General features: G+C 35.9%; 2 protein-coding genes across 2 annotated transcripts; one reads left to right on the top strand and one right to left on the bottom strand.

Moving 5' to 3' along the window:
• The first annotated feature begins 63 nt into the window (after positions 1–63).
• MONOS_12231 (putative FR47-like protein) lies at positions 64–718 on the top strand. Its single transcript, XM_067864838.1, has one exon. It carries the CDS (start codon positions 74–76, stop codon positions 521–523), a length of 450 nt encoding a protein of 149 aa, XP_067719425.1. The 5' UTR covers positions 64–73; the 3' UTR covers positions 524–718.
• Positions 719–3,767: 3,049 nt separating this feature from the next.
• On the bottom strand, positions 3,768–5,657 carry MONOS_16359c2 (uncharacterized protein). Its single transcript, XM_067869270.1, has one exon. It carries the CDS (start codon positions 5,233–5,235, stop codon positions 4,084–4,086), a length of 1,152 nt encoding a protein of 383 aa, XP_067719424.1. The 5' UTR covers positions 5,236–5,657; the 3' UTR covers positions 3,768–4,083.
• Between the last annotated feature and the right edge of the window lie 7,255 nt (positions 5,658–12,912).

Genomic DNA, 12,912 nt, shown 5'->3' with positions numbered 1-12,912 from the left:
AAATAGACCAATTATGAATATTATTGAATAAGTTTATGGCACGTCAAAGTAAAAAAGTGGAATACCTGATCTGATGAGTGAAAAAAAAGTTGTTGCAACGTGGATAGAGCCTGGAAATCCCTTTGACAAAGCAAAAGTCATTCGAAAGACTGTATTTTGTGACGAGCAAGGATATACAGAACCTCAGGAATTTGATAATCTTGACGCTATTTCATATCATTTGACAATTGCATTTGATGATGAAGAGCCAGTTGCAGCAGCTAGAATTTTTCCCAATAAAGATGGCATAACATATCATATAGATCGTGTATCAGTTTTAAAGCCATACAGAGGTAAAGGGGTTGGAAGAATTCTTCTTCAGAATTTGGAGGATCAAATCAGAAAACTTGGACGAAAGCGAGCAACGCTTGCAGCTGAATTGACGGCAGTTGGATTTTATGAAAAGCTTGGATATAAAATATACGGAGAACAGTATTATGAATATCATCTTCCTGTTATTGATATGGAAAAAATGTTGGAATAGAGTTTTGTATACATGTACGAATACATGTTCACCAAACTTTATGTATCTATATATATTCTTTTTTTATTAGACATGAACTTGGACAATCTTCTTGTTCGCCTTTGTATTTCGTCCTTTTTTTAAAAAAGTATATATTTATTTCCCTCTTTATTTTTCTCCATTTAGAAAATAGAAATTGATTTTTATTTCTCAAAATAGTTATTTTTTTTCTTTAGATTTCTTTTTCCAATGAAAATGTTCAAAGTCATCAATCAAACGTAAAAATAACCATGATGAATTATTGTTGATAATCATTCATTTATAAGTACACATTTGAACAAACTTATGATTGATGATTGTTGAATCATAAACGATATGATAATTTATCTAAATCTTTTTTCCAAGAGCATTTCCCTTTGAAAACTTAAAGCATTCTTTTTTATCACACTTATCATTCCAAATCGTTTCAGTTTTGATAAAAAACCCGTATCGCAAAGACAATTTTTCTATTTCTCACTTTTTTTCAAACCAACAAGATGTTTATGAATGGATGATTCAAACATGAATATTTTCAAAATTTATGTTATTAAAAAAGAGAGTTCGTTTCATCATCTTGCTGTTGTTGATTAATGTTAACATCACAAACATAGGGCTATAATTTTATCTTGACCTTTTTTCTTTATCTAGACCTTTTTCTTTTTTGCCATGCTTTTAGCTTTACACAAGCCTGCGATAAATAAAAAATAACCAGAAATGTTTGAAATGTTTTATTTTCCTTATTCTGTATTTTTTTTTCAATATTTCATGTTTCACAAAAACATCGAGGATAATAATAATTTTATGTTTTGATCATTGACTTGCTGCTTTTCCAGTGAATAGTTATTATCAGAAGTTTTAAGCTTTCATATCATAATATATCGTTTCTATTTTATAAGTTAAACTTGTTTAAAACTTTCTCAACTTGTTTTTTTCACATTTTTCTCATTTCATACACTTTTTCAAAAAACATGATTTCAGAGACATGCATCCATTTGTTTTAATATTTAATGAAATGAAATAAAAACAAATTTGAAATGAAATGATATCTCAAAGAAAAAACATCAAAATATTTGTATATGACGAACAATTTTCAGATCAAAATTTTTATATGTTCTGCCATTTCGCTTCAAATTCTTGTTCAATTCTTTTTCATTTCAAAATTAAACAAAAACATACAATAAATAACACCTTGTTTTTAGTTTTTATGTTCTTAAAAATTTACACAAATTCATATTTGTTCCGAAAATCGTGTTTTAAGCAAAAACAGTGAAATGAGAAAAAAAGGTTAAAAATTTCATTGAAAAAGTCAAAAACAAGTAAAAATAATAATATAGGAGTGAAGAATTGTGATGCTGTGGCTAAAAACGTTCATTATGAAATATTCGCGTCACAGCCAGCAAGTCTTTGATCTGGGTCCTAAAATAATAAAAATTTTGAATATTTTTTTGAACATAAAAATTTCAAATTTTTTTTCAAAAGAATTCTGAAAAACAAAAATATCAAGAAGTCTATTTATTTTGTTTTTGTTATTAGCCTTTTCACAAATCAAAAAAGCAAAAATAAGTTTCAAAAAAACAGGGTTGAGATAAAATTTTGAGGTCAAGATAAAATATAAACCCTATTAAAGAAAAATAAATCATTTTCAACAGTTTATCAAAGAACTGTTTAATGATGCACTTAATGAACCTCATGAAGTAATCCTCTCTCAAACTCTCACATTCAACCCATATACAAAAAAGAGATAGGGTTTATATTTTATCTTGACCTCAAAATTTTATCTCAACCCTGTTTTTTTGAAACTTATTTTTGCTTTTTTGATTTGTGAAAAGGCTAATAACAAAAACAAAATAAATAGACTTCTTGATATTTTTGTTTTTCAGAATTCTTTTGAAAAAAAATTTGAAATTTTTATGTTCAAAAAAATATTCAAAATTTTTATTATTTTAGGACCCAGATCAAAGACTTGCTGGCTGTGACGCGAATATTTCATAATGAACGTTTTTAGCCACAGCATCACAATTCTTCACTCCTATATTATTATTTTTACTTGTTTTTGACTTTTTCAATGAAATTTTTAACCTTTTTTTCTCATTTCACTGTTTTTGCTTAAAACACGATTTTCGGAACAAATATGAATTTGTGTAAATTTTTAAGAACATAAAAACTAAAAACAAGGTGTTATTTATTGTATGTTTTTGTTTAATTTTGAAATGAAAAAGAATTGAACAAGAATTTGAAGCGAAATGGCAGAACATATAAAAATTTTGATCTGAAAATTGTTCGTCATATACAAATATTTTGATGTTTTTTCTTTGAGATATCATTTCATTTCAAATTTGTTTTTATTTCATTTCATTAAATATTAAAACAAATGGATGCATGTCTCTGAAATCATGTTTTTTGAAAAAGTGTATGAAATGAGAAAAATGTGAAAAAAACAAGTTGAGAAAGTTTTAAACAAGTTTAACTTATAAAATAGAAACGATATATTATGATATGAAAGCTTAAAACTTCTGATAATAACTATTCACTGGAAAAGCAGCAAGTCAATGATCAAAACATAAAATTATTATTATCCTCGATGTTTTTGTGAAACATGAAATATTGAAAAAAAAATACAGAATAAGGAAAATAAAACATTTCAAACATTTCTGGTTATTTTTTATTTATCGCAGGCTTGTGTAAAGCTAAAAGCATGGCAAAAAAGAAAAAGGTCTAGATAAAGAAAAAAGGTCAAGATAAAATTATAGCCCTATAATTTATTCGAATTTTCTTATTTCATTCTAAAAAGCATTGGCTGCACCCACAACACGCTGTACACTCTATTTAGCAAACATTCACTTTCTTTTCTTTCTCATTCTCTTATTATTGGTGGTGGTAGATGATTGGCCCACTTCTCTGTGCATTTATTGAGAAAATGACCAAAAGGTTCACCAAAAATTATTTGCAGATGGGAACAGACCTCCTCTCTTTTCTTAACCTTTGTCTGTTCAACCTCTCCTGTCGCTTCAATTTTCATTCTCACGTCAAATGTGGAGAATAACCATGAGCACAAAAAGCAGACAAGAAGGCATGGGAAAAAATAAAGTTCTTTGAAATCATTGTTTCATCAAAACTCTTTCGTTTTTTGTTTTGATTGTTCAGAATTGTGAAAAGATGCCAATGCTTTTATCGGAATGTTGTTGTGTACTAGCTGTGGCCCAAACGAACAAATTCAATGCCTTACTCCCCACATCTCCAAATTGTTGAAACTGTTTGAAATGACAACTCCTTTCAAAACAAAAAACAAAAAGTGAAATAAAAAGATAAAAAGAAAACAGAAGGGAAAACAGAAGCTTTCCATCTTTACCCATTGCAACACACCCAACAACCAAAAACAGGTGAAAGGCATCTGACTCTCTCAATGAAAGAGCCAATACCCCACAAAAACAAACAAAAAACATTCAAAGCTCAAATGCTTCTGTTTTCTTCTCTTCCCATCCAATCCCAAATGGTATCTTCACAAGCTCCACAAACACAAACACCAACCCCTCAAACACTTTTCATCTCTCGCTCATCAAGCTCCAACTCCCATTCCCACTCCCATTGTTTGTTCCGTTTGTGTCTTCCTCAACATCCACAGCATCCGACACAGTCATGACTAAACCTCCTGCCGGAAACCGCTGGATAAACTCTCGCTTCAGCCCAGCCAGCGTGGGCCGTTGTTCCGGAACTGCTGAAAGGCACTGGCCAACCACTGTGCTCAGACTTCCCGTGCTCTTCACATCCTTCCTCGGTCTCTCCCCATTCACAATCTTCTGCCCCGCCACCTCTGCCTCATACTCCCCAAACGGGATCTCCAGCGTCAAGCACTCCCACAGCATCATCCCAATCGAGAATGCCACCGACTCCTTCGTTGCTCCCATGTTTTTGTTGATCAACAACTCTGGCGCCTTCCACCTCAAGCACTCCTTCCTGGAATCATCCTCATCCTCAAAAGCTGATGAAGGCAGAGAGTCATCATCATCATCACTTGCAGATGTCACAACTGTTGTTGATGAGATCGATGATGAAGTGTCTGAGTCTGATGAGCAGTCGGAGTGGAGGGCAATGCAGATCACCATGTGTTCTGAGAAAAGAACAATGTGAGGACTCAGATTGGCCAGTGAAGATAATCCGTTTTCCATCTCATCAAAGGAGTGAAGTGCAAGATTGGCCACCCAGAACAGGATCTGGGCAGCTGTCTGCTCTCTTTGTTGAAGACTTCCAATCGCCATCTCTTTCTTCTCATTCCTCCCATGAAGCAGCATGAACAGCGAATCCCTCAGATCCACAATCAATTTCTCATGAGGAGACGAACAGGCCATTGCATCCACCAGATTAGACATAGATGAAGTGGTTGGGCACAGATCCTCCCCTCGAACAAATGTGGAATCTGAATCAGTTGTTGAAGTGGTTGAGGTGGATGGTGATGGAGTCTGTTTTCTAATTTCCTCTTCTTCAACCTTTTCCAATGCCCAATCTGGGATCTTGTCTGAGTCCTTTCCCAAGATGTATTCAGTTGAACCACTCTCGCTCAAAAGATACTCTTCAGACTCCGAATGCACCATCTCCTTTCCATTCATTCTCTTCTTGATCCTCTCTTCATTCTTCTTCTCTGCCTCTCTCTCTGCTCTCCTCCACTGCTCTTCAGGCGACATCTCCATCGTCACCATCTCAAAAGCCTTCGGATCCTTTCTGATGTTATCATCAACAATCTCTCTCAAATCTTTCGCTTCGTTCTTCACCTTTTTCCACCGAACAACAAACAAAATAAAACCAATCAGAACAATAAACAATATTATAACAAGCACAATGACAATTAATAACCAATAGGATTTTCCTTCTATCCCTCCTTCAACAATTCTTCCTTCATCTTTTTGTTTTGTTTTGCTTGCATTCTTCAGGACGAATGAATCAGTTGATGATGGAGATTCTGCATTCCCAAATAAAATATGCACACTCACCTCAGCATCATTTCCACAACTGCTGATAAGATCTTTTGCCGCACTTCCTTCTGCTTCTTTCTCTGACAAAAACCCATTTGAATCAAAATCATAATGTTCAATCTCTTTCTCCTCTCCCTTCCTCTTCACAACTGAAAATGACAAATTGCATGGAATAAGAAGCATTCCTTTAAATATCAGCTTCATTCTATTTGCCTCTTCTTTTGCTTCCACACTCTCCAGAACAGGAATGAAGAATGATGAATCCCTTTCAGAAGCAATCCCTTCAAAACTGCACCCTTCATTCAACATCCAAAGCGATGTATTTCTCTCCAATCCATCTCCTCCTTTCAAACTCAGCACATTCAATGTTCCAGAATCTGAACAGATGATATTCCTTCTCAATGATGGATATCCCTCAATCGATGGATTGTTATTTGAGAAATTCCCAGCTTCAATAAACACATTTCCTCCACTCATTGTTATTCCACCCTCTGGTGAATTCAAGATTGTTGTATCTTTCAGCATCACAGAACTCTTAGCAACATCAACAACAGATCCATTCCATCGGCATATTTCTTCTTCTTGATTCAAATTGTTCTCGTTTCTTTCTTCTATACTTCCTTTAAATACACACGACTCGATCAATATCTTTTCCACTGATGCTGTCTCAACTTGGCTCCCCTTTTTCAACTTTGATGTGCACTCATGAAAAGAGCAGTTGCACATCTCAAATACACTCATCCCATTTGTTGCACAAACAATGCAAGACCCAGATGATAATCGGCTGACATTTGTAAACGATGACAACACCAATGAAATAAACATAGAAGAATAGCTGTTTTCGAACAAGATCAGGCTTTCACTTTGAAGAGCGATGTTTGTGGCTGTCAGCCTTGAAACACTCACTTTCTCACTCTTTCCACATTTAATCACCGAACTCTTGCATTGAACATCATCCACCCTCAGATCGTCAAATGATGATCTTTCCGAACCCAATATATTGAAAACAGGTTTTGTGAATCCCAAACTGTAAACACTGGACGCATCTGCTTCAAATACCCCATCTTCAACAACAATCAGAGAAGCATCAGAAGGGAGCTGTGAATTTGCTGTTGTTCTGCTCTCTGAATGAAACGAAACAGATTCTAGAATTAGAAATCCATTCAATTGGCGAATTAAGCACGAGCAGACAACATTCTGCATTCCACCAAAAACAAATGAAATTTTCTCAAGTCGAACAGACTCTGATGTCGTCACAGCTCCTTCATCAGCAAAATCTATTTCATTCACTTTTATCTCGGCATTCCTATTCGATTCCATCGACTTGATCGTCACCTTTTGAGCAGAGCACGAACCAGTTAGTGTTGTTTCATTCCAGATATACAACTGAGAATAATCTGAAGGAATAACGTGGCTCACCCCAACATTCAACGATGAGCACGCACTCTTCATTTCCCCACAATTCTTGCTGTTGCTGCTGTTCCCCACAATCGAAGACACAAATATGAATTCGCTCCTGAACACATACACTCTTCCCAACAGATCCTCTTCATCCCCATAATTGTCTGATGTGCATCCCCATATTGCCAGCTCCTTCACAAACGGCTCCCCAAAATTTATCAGAAACTGCGACTCCGAAATCTGAGTGCCAAGGTCAGTGCACTTCACAAACACATCCCTCCCTTTCAATGCAACATTCTCCTTGAATGTGATGTTCGATAAAACAAAGGGCAATGCCTTCTGTAAGGCACTCTGTGATTTCAAAAATATCCCTCCGCCTCTCCCGTTGTTCGAGCAGAAACATTTTACCACATTCGTGTGGTTCATCTCCAGCTTCCCCCTCTCATTGAGGAGGAAGAACATTCCTCCTCCTTCATTCGAGCTTGCCGATCCACACCCATCAATTGTCGAATTCTCCATTTTCAATCTCACATCATTCGACACATCACAGCAAAGCGATGAAGGGTTGATTGTCGCACTGTGCTTCACATTCGCAAATATGCATTGCTCAAATAGAATATTCCATACTTCTTCTGCATCATTCTTTTCGCTTGAAGCAATCGTATTTTCACTCATCGCAATTGCACTTTTTCCGTCCAAAGAAATATCTTCAAATGTCACATTTTTCATTGCTGTCACACAATCAGCTGATATCCTCATAATCTCATGCATTGATATCAACCCAGCTATCTTTGTCTTTTCGATAGAAACAATTCCTTTCGAAGCACTTATCAATCCAAATGTCAATTCACCTATCACATTGTCACTCATGTGAATTGAACAGCTCACAATACTCGTTTTGACTGCCTCTGAACCTGTCTGGATAAGAATGTTTGCCCCATTGTCAAAGGCACTGGGAATCAGAATCCCCAATTCATTGAATTGAACAATCCCTTTGCACTCAACAACAGTATCTCCATTCACTTCAAGTGTTTGAACAAATTTGATTTTGTCTGATTCCATATTTATTCCTTCCAGTTTTAAACCATTCATCCCAATCACACTCATTTCACTCCTCACATCGCAAAGCCCCTGAACTGTGATTGACCCAATCCCCAAGTTACTCCCCCGCTTCAGCCCATAATCAACAGAAGCGCATGGATACTCCAACGGGCCACAAACAATCACATTGTTTCCTTCCTCAGCAATATATACACTCGATCCAATCGATTTCCAGAAATAGATCAGCGGAATTGCACACTCTCTGTTTTCTCCATCATATCCCCTCATCGAGTTTTCGGTCAATACCTCCAATCTGTCTTTCACAAATGGCAACGTTTCATTCTTGATGCTCTTGGCGAGTGATTGAGATGAAATGAACAGATCCTTCCCATATTTCGCACTGTTTGGCTTGCCAGATGAAAAAGTTGGTGAGGATATCACAAACCCTGCTTCTTCTTCTTTCAGTATCTTCAGCATTATTCCTCCTCCATATCCAACACTTCCCTCTTCATATGGTGCTCTGCAACAATAAAACGAACACAAATTTATCAACAGATTCGTTTTCGAAGATGCCTCACAAAAGAGTGCACCTCCTCCAATCTCAGTTCCCTCCTTTCCAGTAATAGCACACCCTTCAAATGTGCAGTCATTAATATCCACTTTGATATCTCTTCCATCATCATCATCATCCTCATTGTTCACAATGCTGATGCATCCTCCACTTCCCTTCGAACGAGTGATCGATGAAAATGTGCATCCCGACATCTCTTCAATGACCCCCTCGTGGTACTCAACAACACACCCGTCGTTGAATATGATTTCTCCAAAATCACTATGAGTTATATTCATCAAAGGCACACTCTCTCCATTTCCTTCAACAACAAATATCGACGAATCTCCAATTTTCATATTCTTTGTTCCAAACTTTATCACCTCCACAACCCCTCCAACAGCCTTCACAAACACTGTAGAAATACTCTCAGCCCCTCCTTCCATCCCACATCCATTCAGAATGAGCTTCCCTGAATGGCACTCAAACACACTTTCATGAAAGATCAGCGATTTCTTCAATGAAAATACGATGCCTGATACCGACGCACCGACTGAGATTTCTATCAATCCACTTTGCGTTCCTTGTATCAGATCAGAGACATCACATTTCATTTCATTCTCTTTGGATGTAATGCTCCATTCATTTGAAGTCAACCCCAGTTCCTCCTCAAAGACAAATGGCTCAAGAAGAGCAACATCCTTTTTCTTCCCCTCAAAGTGGATTGACACTGCCTTCGAAATGGATGAGCACGGAAACTCTTCAAATCCACACTTCGAAAAATCATGGCTCAATAATCCTCCTCCAACAAACGCTGGCGCAGAAAAGTTATTCCACAAATACACTACCAGCGGAATGGGAAACGATTCATCCCCATTTTCATATCCTTGCATCTTGCTCTTTGTATCAAATGAGGGTGTTAACGAGGCAATTTTCCCACTTGTTGCTGTTGACTCCAGATCGATCGAATCAACAAAAATATCGCTCCCAAATTTTGCTCGATTTCCTTCAAATGTCGATGAAATCAGAAAATCTGCATTTGTGTCTTTCACTTTCAGCCCAATCCCTCCTCCTCTCCCTTGAGTGGCTGAGGCATAACAGTTCTTCACAACACCTCCATTCATCGTAAATGAACCAACATTCCCCATTTCAATCATCATTCCTCCTCCAAACTCAGATTCTTCACTTCCACAGCCATCAATCGTGCATCCATCAAGAGTTGTAGAATGCAACCCTTCACTCGCACTTATCAGCGATGATCCAGCTGCTGTTTTCACAATGTTGCTGAATATGCAGTTATCCAGAGACAATGAAGCAGATGATCCTTGAGAAAGTGATATCACACTTGTGATGCTGAATGTTATGCCCCATCTCACATCTTGCATCTTCAACTCTCCTCCCTCAAGTTTCACAAGTGAGTTCTGAATGCTTCTCTCTTCTGAATGAGCTGCATCCATCGAAATGTTCACTCTCTTCACATCCATCAACCCACTTACCTCAACCTCAAACAGTCTGCATCGCCTGTTGTTTTCATATGAGGTGTTGTAAACCACTGATAGATCGCTCACAGTCAATTCCCCTGTTTCAACACAAAACAGGCTCAATCCATTTCCCTCAAATTTTGTTTCAATGGATGAGCCAGCTGGTGAAGCCCCATTCACAGTGATTGTTTTCTCTCCAATATCAACTCCTTTGCCTTCCACAACTGTTCCACTTAACACTTTGATTTCCTCCACAGACCCCACAATCATTTGAGACAAGCAATGACTGATTGTGAGGCATGGATGCTCAATACCCAAACCACAAAAAAATGTGTCTCCTGCCTTATTCTGTTCTCTTGGACATGAAACATACCTTTCAGAGCCACCATTGCAATTGATCCAATAACTAACATCGTCAAGTTTTTTATAATCTTTACTAACCCTGTTTGCAGTCGTTCTTGTTGAAAAGCAAGATGAATCAATGTTATTTTGTGAAGAATTATAAAGAATAATATCACAGCCACAAACAGCAGAGTTATTGTGAAAAAAACAAAAATACAATAATAATCCTTTGTTATTATCATTCACATATAATGAAGCACCTCCACCTCCACAAATAGATGAACAATTCTCAAAAAGACATTCTGTCAATATCATTTTTTGACTTGGATGCCAGTTTTCGATTCCTCCTCCAACTCCATTTACTGGATTATGTGAAGAACAGTTTTTGAATTTACAATATGATATACATTTTTCTTGAATTGAAGCATTTGATTTCCAAATATCCAAGCCTCCCCCATCATTTCCTGACCATCCATTTTCAAATAAACAATTGGATACTAATATCTGCGACTCAATTCCTTCCAAATTAGCACCCGCGCCACCTTCATCATTTGAAGCAACACAATAGCATCCTTCAAATTTCGTCGAATTAACATCACATAAACCAATATTTGATGCATAAATCCCTCCACCTCTTGTTAAAGTGGCATTGCATTTTGAAAAAGAACAATTGTACACAGTAAGTTTTACAGCTTGACTGTCGTGAATAAAGATTCCTCCTCCACAAGATGCGTTGCACTCGATCCATTCACAACATATATAATCTTGATTTTCTTTTGTGTCGATATGACTTTTTAAAGTGTATTCGTTATCAATACGAACGTTGCATCTATATGTATTATTCAAAGCTATAAACGTGTTTGATAATTGCGTACCACTTACAATCAGTCCCTCCAATGCATTTGTCGAAGAGAAAATGGAGCAGCTCTCCATTGTGCACTGCTCTACACATGATGTGAATGAGATATTTGAATTGACTTTACACACATCGGAAATGTTTCTAAAAACGCAGTTATTCAATTCTTCGCATCGGCCAGATCCACTTCGAAGCAAACAATTGCATCCATAAACTGCCTTATTGCATATATTCGATTCGCTAATGCAAAGAGAAGACAAATTATCGCTCAAAAAGAAGAATGACGATTGAACGAAGCCAATAGGTGAAAAGCAGCTAAAATTCAAAATGAAAATGCTGCTTTTCTGTAAATCAAATAATTCTTTGGGGCTTGGAGACAATAATATTCCACATGATATTAACGAAGCATTCGATAATATAAGATTAGCAATGCAACTTCGATATTTATATATTCCAAAATACAGATTCCTATTTTGAATTGTTGAATTTTCAATGTGAAGACTACTAATGATAAAATTATTAATTTGTTGTTTTGGACAGTTACAATTATCTTTATTGGTGAAAATTGGTGAGTTCGTGAAAGTCTGACACTTTTGAAAACAAGCATCGTTTGGGATTTGCCTCGAATAAGATTTGAATCTAATTTCTTCAACTGGAGATACTATCTTACAAGATACCAATGAATCCTCTGAGTTGCAAAACTGTTTCATCAAAAGAAAAATTGGCAAATTTATGATTGTTTTGAGCATTGGTTCTTTCTTTGCTGTTTTTTCTCTGTTCAAAAGAATGAAAACCATTATTCTTGATTCATTCTCTGATCTTTTATCACAAAATCAGCAGTTCATGAACGATGTAAATTGATTTCAAAAATATAATTTCAGAGGATTATCTTCTAAAAAAATTTGAATGATCGTTTGGGGAATGCTCTTCAAAAGGCAAAGAAAAATATGGAATAGCAATTCGCTTTCAATTCGCTTTCTGCAGAATAGCCTTCTTTTCAAAGAATCCAAAAGATAAAAAATCATTTACCACCCTTTCATTGTAAAGAGAAAATAGATTTATTTTTCATAGCTCAATAATGTGACAAACTTTCAAATTCTTGAAATCAAGCAGCGCACGTCTACTTATGAAATTTCTTCAAGAAAATTGAAGCATTGAAAGCCTGCATTGTTTATTGCACTAGACTTATTCTTTCTGTCTGTGAAATAATAGGTGCAAGCCTTTTGACTCATGATCGAAAAATCCTTAACAAAGCACAAGTATTTTCAGTCAAAAATGCGGCATTGACTTTGACAGGAAAGTGATTTGTCCAACACAAGATATCCATAATCATCAATAAAACCGTATCTATCATTTCTTGAATGCTTATCAATTATTATTTGCATTGGTTGCAATTTCGCGAAATAAGTTCCTTTCGAAACTTAAATATCCATTTTCGCATTTTCCAAGCACAATAATCAAATAAAATTTTATATTTGAGGGAAAATAAAAATTCCATCTTCTCACAAAAATTGAGTTTGGTACTTGAAAGATTTTAAAATTTCAAGTTTGAATAATTATGAGCATCAAACTTATTGAACAAATCACTATGTGTTTTTCTTCCTGCTCTTAAAAAATATCGTCTTTGTATGAACAAATTTATGATAAAGCATTGCTTTTTTAAACATATTCGCTCTTATATTCTAAATTCTTGTTCGGGTTTAACGAAAAAATTAGATTTTTCATGATTGAAC

Source organism: Monocercomonoides exilis (assembly GCF_001643675.1).
Source record: "Monocercomonoides exilis strain PA203 chromosome Unknown scaffold62-463630, whole genome shotgun sequence".
Classification (NCBI taxonomy): domain Eukaryota; phylum Preaxostyla; order Oxymonadida; family Polymastigidae; genus Monocercomonoides; species Monocercomonoides exilis.
The sequence above is the reverse complement of the archived record's forward strand: the minus strand, read 5'-3'. Positions and strand labels throughout refer to the sequence as shown.

Bases quoted from the DNA above. Each gene is read 5' to 3' on its own strand.
- MONOS_16359c2 (XM_067869270.1), bottom strand. From the start codon at position 5,235: ATGGTGACGATGGAGATGTCGCCTGAAGAGCAGTGGAGGAGAGCAGAG.
- MONOS_12231 (XM_067864838.1), top strand. From the start codon at position 74: ATGAGTGAAAAAAAAGTTGTTGCAACGTGGATAGAGCCTGGAAATCCC.